This window comes from Cucurbita pepo, chromosome 2, assembly GCF_057944985.1.
Source record: "Cucurbita pepo subsp. pepo isolate OVF chromosome 2, ASM5794498v1, whole genome shotgun sequence".
NCBI lineage: Eukaryota > Viridiplantae > Streptophyta > Magnoliopsida > Cucurbitales > Cucurbitaceae > Cucurbita > Cucurbita pepo.
Window position 1 is genome coordinate 6,458,102 of NC_141799.1, and position 8,447 is coordinate 6,466,548.

The 8,447-nt window shown below is 37.1% G+C and overlaps 1 protein-coding gene and 3 non-coding genes across 4 annotated transcripts; all 4 read left to right on the top strand.

Moving 5' to 3' along the window:
• Window positions 1-2,625: 2,625 nt before the first annotated feature.
• TRNAL-AAG (transfer RNA leucine (anticodon AAG)) lies at window positions 2,626-2,706 on the top strand. The gene has a single exon. It is a non-coding gene; the product is annotated as a tRNA-Leu (tRNA).
• A 131-nt stretch (window positions 2,707-2,837) lies between these two features.
• Window positions 2,838-2,918, top strand: TRNAL-AAG (transfer RNA leucine (anticodon AAG)). Its single transcript has one exon. It is a non-coding gene; the product is annotated as a tRNA-Leu (tRNA).
• A 131-nt stretch (window positions 2,919-3,049) lies between these two features.
• On the top strand, window positions 3,050-3,130 carry TRNAL-AAG (transfer RNA leucine (anticodon AAG)). The gene has a single exon. It is a non-coding gene; the product is annotated as a tRNA-Leu (tRNA).
• Window positions 3,131-6,189: 3,059 nt separating this feature from the next.
• LOC111785515 (alcohol dehydrogenase 1) lies at window positions 6,190-8,192 on the top strand. The gene is made up of 8 exons (XM_023665911.2): window positions 6,190-6,351; window positions 6,435-6,571; window positions 6,651-6,697; window positions 6,793-7,201; window positions 7,267-7,342; window positions 7,416-7,573; window positions 7,657-7,818; window positions 7,891-8,192. The coding sequence occupies exons 1-8, from the start codon at window positions 6,315-6,317 to the stop codon at window positions 8,005-8,007; spliced, it is 1,143 nt and encodes a 380-aa protein (XP_023521679.1). The 5' UTR covers window positions 6,190-6,314; the 3' UTR covers window positions 8,008-8,192.
• Window positions 8,193-8,447: the final 255 nt, after the last annotated feature.

Genomic DNA, 8,447 nt, shown 5'->3' on the forward strand with positions numbered 1-8,447 from the left:
CTCAGCCTCTGGTATGCCTCAACAAAATGGTGTATCAGAAAGGAGAAATAGAACTCTATTGGACATGGTTCGGTCTATGATGAGTTTTGCTCAATTACCCGATCCGTTTTAGGGATATGGAGTGGAGACTGCTACATACATTTTGAACATGGTTCCTACTAAGAGTGTTTCAGAAACACCTTATGAGTTATGGAAAGGGCGTAAAGGTAGTTTACGTCACTTCAGAATTTGGGGATGTCCAGCACATGTGTTGTTGCAAAATCCCAAGAAATTAGAACGTCGTTCAAAATTATGTCTATTCGTAGGATACCCCAAAGAGACGAAAGGTGGTTTGTTTTATGACCCTCAAGAAAATAGAGTGTTTGTATCAACAAACGCTACATTCTTAGAGGAAGACCACGTAAGAAATCATCAACCTCGTAGCAAACTAGTATTAAGTGAGATTTCTAAAGAAGCTACTAATAAAAGAACAAGAGTTGTTGATCAAGCTGGTTCTTCAACCAGAGTTGTTGATGGAGCTGACACTTCTGGTCAATCACATCCTTCTCAAGAATTGAGAATGCCTCGACGTAGTGGGAGGGTTATAACTCAACCCGATCGTTACTTGGGTTTGGCAGAAACTCAAGTCATCATACCTGATGATGACGTTGAGGATCCATTGACCTATAAACAAGCAATGAATGATGAATATAGAGATCAGTGGATTAAAGCCATGAATCTTGAAATGGAGTCAATGTACTTCAATTTAGTCTGGGAACTTGTAGATCAACCAGATGGGGTAAAACCTATTGGTTGCAAATGTATCTATAAGAGGAAACGAGACCAAACCTTTAAGGTATAGACCTTTAAAGCTCGACTAGTAGCAAAGGGTTATACCCAAAGAGAGGGGGTGGACTATGAAGAAACCTTCTATCCTGTTGCTATGCTTAAATCGATTAGAATACTCTTGTCTATTGCCACATTTTATGATTATGAAATTTGGCAAATGGATGTTAAGACAGCCTTTCTAAACGGAAATCTTGAAGAGAGTATCTATATGACTCAACTAGAGGGGTTCATTGAACAGGATCACGAACAAAGGGTTTGCAAGCTTAAAAGATCCATTTATGGGTTGAAGCAAGCATCTCGATCCTGGAATATAAAGTTTGATACTACGATCAAATCTTATGGCTTTAAACAGAATGTTGACGGACCTTGTGTTTATAAAAGGATAGTCAACTCTACAGTAGCTTTCCTGGTGTTGTACGTTGACGATATCCTACTCATTGGAAATGATGTGGAATTTCTGACTGACATTAAGCATTGGCTAGCGACACAATTCCAAATGAAAGATTTGGGAGAGGCTCAGTTTGTTCTTGGAATCCAAATTGTTCGGAATCGCAAGAACAAAACACTAGCATTGTCTCAGGCATCGTACATCGACAAAATGTTGATTCGATATAAGATGCAGGACTCCAAGAAAGGATTATTACCTTTCAGACATGGAGTTCATTTGTCGAAGGAACAAAGTCCTAAGACACCTCAAGAAGTTGAGGATATGAGACACATTCCCTATGCATCAACGGTCGGCAGTCTGATGTATGTCATGCTATGTACCCGACCCGACATATGCTATGCTGTGGGAATTGTCAGCAGATATCAGTCCAATCCGGGACGTGCTCATTGGACTGCCGTTAAGAATATCCTCAAGTATCTTAGGAGAACGAGGGACTATATGCTAATGTACGGTGCTAAGGATCTGATCCTTACAGGGTACACTGACTCAGATTTTCAGACCGATGTAGATTCGAGGAAATCGACATCAGGATCTGTCTTCACTCTAAACGGAGGAGCAATAATATGGAGAAGCATAAAACAAGGTTGCATTGTTGATTCCACCATGGAGGCTGAGTATGTTGCTGCTTGTGAAGCAGTGAAAGAATCTGTATGGCTTAGGAAGTTCTTAACTGATTTGGAAGTCATTCCAAATATGCATATTCCCGTCACTCTTTATTGTGATAACAGTGGAGCAGTTGCAAATTCAAAAGAACCAAGAAGCCATAAGCAAGGAAAACATATTGAGCGCAAATATCATCTCATAAGGGAGATTGTGCAACGAGGAGATGTGATCGTCACACAGATAGCTTCAGAACACAACATTGCTGATCCATTTACAAAGCCCCTCACGGCTAAAGTGTTTGAAGGGCACCTAGTGAGTCTAGGACTACGAGTTATGTAATCTAGGGCAAGTGGGAGAAAAGGCATGAGTATGTGATGCCTTAGTTCATTGTATTTCTCTCTACTCAACGTTATAAAACCCCACTAGAGTTTTAGTCCAAGTGGGAGTTTGTTGGGTTTTATGTCCTAAAACTCATAGTTTGTAAACAAAAACATATTCTATATAACACATGCCGAAGCAATTTGGATCTTAGGCACTTTTAGAACATCATCAGGTCTAAGGCACTAGACAAAAGTTCTGGTCCGAAATGGTGTGGTTCAAATCCCACTCTCAATATTATTGTTTTCTTTTAACTTTCTAATCCGATAAGGTATTGCATGAGATGATATAGTTGATATCTTGAAGGTACCATATTGGCCTTAGAAATCTTTACGTAGATGCCCTAGAGAGGGAGTTGCCTTGTTGAAGTTGAGATGGCCGAGTTGGTCTAAGGCGCTAGATTAAGGTTTTGGTCCGAAAGGGTGTGGGTTCAAATCCCACTCTCAACATTATTGTTTTCTTTTGACTTTCTAAACCGATAAGATATTGCATGAGATGATATAGTTGATATCTTGAAGGTACCATATTGGCCTTAGAAAGCTTTACGTAGATGCCCTAGAGAGGCAGCTACCTTGTCGAAGTTGAGATGGTCGAGTTGGTCTAAGGCACTAGATTAAGGTTCTGGTTTGAAAGGGCGTGGGTTCAAATCCCACTCTCAACATTATTGTTTTCTTTTGACTTTCTAAACCGATAAGATATTGCATGAGATGATATATTTGATATTTTGGAGGTACCATATTGGCCTTAGAAAGCTTTACATAGATGTCCTAGAGAGGCAGCTACATTGCTGAAGTTGAGATGGCTGAGTTGGTCTAAGGCGCCAGATTAAGGTTTTGGTTCGAAAGGGTGTGGGTTCAAATCCCACTCTCAACATTATTGTTTTCTTAAAAACTTTTTAATAGGCGTAATTCTGAACCGATAAGGTATTGCATGGGATGATATTACCCAAAAAGATATATTATTGAAACCAAGTTATAGCATAGGACATGAGAGATGAGTCCGTTTGATATCTTGGAGGTACCATATTAGTCTTAGAAAACTTTACATTTGATACTCAAGAGAGGGGCTGAGTTGGTCTAAGGCACTAGACAAAAGTTTTGGTCCGAAATGGTGTGGGTTCAAATCTCATTCTTAACATTATCGTTTTCTTTTAACTTTCTAGAAATTTCAAATTTAATTAATTTTAAACCGATAAGGTATTGCATGAGATGATATATCTTGGTGGTAGCATATTGGTCTTATCAAGCTTTACATATGATACTCAAGAGAGGGAGCTAAGTTGGTCTAAGTTTAGATGGTCGAGTTGGTTTAAAGCGCTAGATTAAGGTTCTCCTTTGAAAGGACGTGGGTTCATATCTAATACACTTAAAAACTTCTAGAAATCCCAAAATTTAATTAATACACTTAAAAACTCAACTCTGTGCAGGCCAATTGGTTACATAATTGAGAGCAACAAAGGTATAGCACCAAGACATGAGAGATTAGACCATTTGATATCTAGGAGGTAGCATATTGGCCTCAGAAAGCTTTTAAATATGATACTTAAAAGAGAGGGAGCTAGCTTGGTCTAACTTGAGATGGCAGAGTTGGTCTAACGCACCAAATTAAGGTTTTGGTCCGAAAGGGCGTGGGTCGAAATCTCACTCTCAACATTATTGTTTTCTTCTAACTTTCAAGAAATCCCAAAATTTAATTAATACACTTAAAAACTTTTCAATAAGGGTAATTTTGAACTTATAAGGTATTGCATGAGATGATATAAGTCCTTAATCAACTCTATGCATGACAATTGGTTATGTAACTAAGAGTTTTAATAAGGGTGAAGTTCTTTAGGAAGATAGTTAGAATGTCATGTAGTTGGTGAAGAATCCGATCTATCATTCAAAGACAAAGTACAGAAGGCGATACCATTTCATTTGGAGGTTAGTGGAAGATGGTGATGACCATTTCACTTGGAGGTTAGTGAAAGATGGTGATGTGTTTCGAGAAGATAGAGGGTGCAAAGAATCCAGTAAATACCATTGCACTTGGAGGTTAGTCGAAGATGGTGATGTGTTTTGAGAAGATAGAGGGTACAAAGAATTCAGTAAACATGTTGACAAAATGTGTTGATGTTGGAATATTGAGGTTGTGCAAAGCCTCAATTGGTATGGTGCAAATTGAGAATGAAATTCTGTATCAATGTACAAGTGGTAAATTGTTGGGATATGGAGTCTGATGACTATTCATAATCTGGTAAACATATATATGGTAGATATTTCGTAAAGATCTGGTAGAAATATATATACACACAGATATTCTATAAAGATTTGATAGAGATATATTTGGTGGATTCTTATATCGGGTAGGCGGTTAAACCTATATTTAGTACGCGAAAACCTTATATATACCCCATTATGCTGTTCTTACCAGATGTACTTTCTTCATTCTCTACTCCGGTATATAACGGAAAGTCATCAATAAAACCTTTTAGCAAATATTTCACTCTCCTATTATTTGTGTTTATCTTGATCGAGTGTCTGCGTTGTTGAGGGATAGCGATCCCAACAGAAACAAAGTTATAGCACAAGGATATAAAGATGAGACCGTTTGATATCATGGAGGTAATATACTAGCCTTAAGAAGCTTTATATATAACGCTCGAGAGAGGGATGTTAGTTGGTCTAAGTTTAAGTGTATTAATGTGGAGATGGTCAAGTTTGTCTAAAGTACTAGATTAAGATTCTAGTTTGAGATGTTGGTTCAAATCTCATTTTTAACGAAGTTTTTGTAAAAATATTGTTGTATATAGACGAAATTTTTAATACTATATTATTAAAATAATTTGAATTTTAAAAAATGGTAAATATATATATATATATATATATATATATATATGACACGTCATACTGTGACTAGATATGTAAATCTAAAGTGATAAAATATTACCTGACATAATATAAGTCCTAAATGAACTTTATATATGATATTGAATTACTTAAATATATTTAATAAAGATAACGTCCTACGAACATAACCCAGAAATCAATATCTAATAACTTTCAAGGCTAAAATTTCATTAATACACCGACTATTTTAAAAAGCTTGTATGACCAACTACTATTATTTCTCATTTTTATGCTCCCACGTCATGAACTCTTATAATTTCCTTGTTTAATTTCTCAATCTCTAAAATATTTCTATTTTTAAAATTTTTATTTCTAGAATTTAAATAAAAGAAGAATGGAGTAATTTATATTTTAATATTTTGAAAGATATAAATATAAGAAATTTCACCTCTAAATAGTTAATTTTAAAAATAAATTGGGTATATTGCGTATTTGAGTGTCAAAAGATCTCTATTGATTTAGCTTATTTGTTACTTATTGTTTTACTCCAATAGTCAATTTGTGTTACATTTAATTTCACAGCGGCCAATACAATAATATCTCCCTTTTCTTTCTCCATTCCAAATACAGCTCCTCTTGCCTTATGGGCCCATCTTTTTCTTATTCCCGTCATACTTTCGTACCAATGGAGATAATCATCTTTTTCTTATTCCCATCATACTTTCATACCAATGGAGATAATACCCTTTAACAAATCCTCAACGCTCTTATTCTTAAACAACCATATCTATCTGTTAGCACTGATCTTAGCTATTACTTTGTTTTTGTAGATCATTGAAGATTCTATTGACATAGTTAAGTTATGATAAAGGTATAATTCGGGTATGAGCAATAGAAGGAACAAAGTTTCACATTGGGTATGAGTTTGAATTTGAGGGGAAAGGGAGAAGGTTTAGAACGCCAGGTGTCGCAACAAAGAACCCAAGGCGCACCTAGAAAACCAGGACATGGTATAAATGGAAATGGTATTTGATCACTCAAAACCATGGTTATTTCCCAAGAACAAAAATATTTATAAAAATTAATCAAATTCAAATGCTTTTTCAGGTACACACAATCCTGCGTATTGCTATAAATGCTCACTCTGTTCCTCAATTCAACCCACCAAACACACAAATCCATTTACCTTCATTCCATCAAACATTCTTTTCTTCAACCAAAATCCAACCATGTCATCCACTGTCGGTCAAGTCATCAAATGCAAGGGTACGCTATCAATCAATCAATCAATCAACTAATCCTGTTTCTTTTGTTGTTTGGATGAGCCTCTGATGTTTGTGTTTGTGTAGCTGCTGTTGCATGGGAGGCCGGAAAGCCACTGGTGATCGAGGAAGTGGAAGTGGCACCACCGCAGGCCAATGAAGTCCGATTGAGGATCCTCTTCACATCTCTCTGCCACACCGATGTTTATTTCTGGGAAGCTAAGGTAAACTTGTAATCTCAGCTTTATTTTATGAAATGGGTGTCGGAGTTTTCATTTTGTTTTCCTCTCTGTGTTTTTTTAGGGCCAAACCCCGTTGTTCCCTCGCATCTTTGGACATGAAGCTGGAGGGTAAGTACTGGTTTTGTTCTTCTGATTCTTTGCTTTTGATTTCATGGGGTTTTGATTTTTGGGGTTTGCTCTGTTTTTTGATGTTGTTTGGACAGTATTGTTGAGAGTGTTGGAGAAGGAGTCACAAATCTGAAACCAGGAGACCATGTTCTTCCTATTTTCACTGGTGAATGTGGGGATTGTCGCCATTGCCAGTCGGAAGAGAGCAACCTGTGTGATCTTCTTCGTATCAACACTGATCGTGGAGTTATGCTCAATGATGGGAAGACCAGATTCTCCATTAATGGACAGCCCATTTATCACTTCGTTGGAACCTCCACTTTCAGTGAATACACCGTTATTCACGTTGGCTGTTTAGCCAAGATCAACCCAGCTGCCCCTCTCGACAAAGTCTGTGTTCTTAGCTGCGGCATTTCCACAGGTCTTGGTGCTACTTTGAATGTTGCAAAGCCTAAAAAGGGTTCATCTGTTGCTATCTTTGGACTTGGAGCTGTCGGCCTCGCTGTAAGTCATTCAACCTCTGAATTCACAGGTTGTGATACCAAGTCCTAAACGTTTTTGTGTTCTAGGCTGCTGAAGGAGCAAGAATTGCCGGAGCATCCAGGATCATTGGTGTTGATCTGAACCCAGCTCGATTCGAAGAAGGTACAATCAAGCAACATAATGAGGTCTTAAAGGGGATTTTGATGTATGACATGATATATAAACGTTTTTACAGCGAGGAAATTCGGATGCAATGAGTTTTTGAATCCAAGGGATTACAAGAGGCCAGTTCAAGAGGTGATAGCAGAGATGACAGACGGAGGTGTCGACCGGAGTGTGGAATGCACCGGAAGCATTCATGCGATGATCTCAGCCTTCGAATGCGTTCACGACGTAATTAAACAAAACCCCATTTACCATTTGTCATTAAGTTTCAAAGAACATCACATAAAATTGGTTGCTCTGTTTTGAAACAGGGGTGGGGTGTTGCAGTACTAGTGGGAGTACCAAGCAGAGACGACGCATTCAAAACTCATCCCATGAAGCTCCTGAACGAGAGGACTCTAAAGGGTACCTTCTTCGGCAACTACAAGCCCCGATCCGACATTCCCGGAGTGGTCGAGAAGTACATGAACCAGGTATAAAGGAATACTTTCAAAACCCCATTAAAGAATGTCCCTGATTATTATTATTGTTGTTTATGTGTTTAGGAGCTGGAATTGGAGAAGTTCATCACACATACAGTGCCGTTTTCTGAGATCAACAAGGCATTCGATTACATGCTGAAAGGGGAGTCGATTCGATGCATTATTCGAATGGATGAGTGATTGATTATGATTCGACTACATGTTGAAGGCGTGGGAATAAGATTATGACTCTGTTTTCGTTTTTGTTGTTTTTGTTAGAGTCTCTGTTGTGGGTCTTTTTGTCTTGTCGTTAGATAATTATATCCATATTTATTCGACAAAATAGTCGATTTTTAATCAAAAAAAACACATCAGATTTTTCTGTCTTTTTTTTTTTTTTTTTTTAATTCTTTTTGGCTAAATTAATTATGGTAACTTGTTTAAAAAGTATCCAAAGCTCCAATTTTTTTAGTAAATAAAAAATAAAAAATATAAAATATAAAGGTATTAATATTACCAATAAATTATGGTGTGGAAATGAATTGGAGTTATGAAAATAGAATAAATTATATAATTATAATATTAAAAGGTGAGATGTTTGAAATATATGGACCGTTATGTCGTGTTTATGAAGTCAAAAC

What these genes read in the sequence shown, in the direction of transcription:
- LOC111785515 (XM_023665911.2), top strand. Translation starts at nt 6,315, where the DNA reads ATGTCATCCACTGTCGGTCAAGTCATCAAATGCAAGG. An exon ending in TTTATTTCTGGGAAGCTAAG is followed by an intron (nt 6,572 to 6,650) that starts GTAAACTTGTAA and finishes GTGTTTTTTTAG; the next exon opens with GGCCAAACCCCGTTGTTCCC. An exon ending in TTTGGACATGAAGCTGGAGG is followed by an intron (nt 6,698 to 6,792) that starts GTAAGTACTGGT and finishes TTGTTTGGACAG; the next exon opens with TATTGTTGAGAGTGTTGGAG.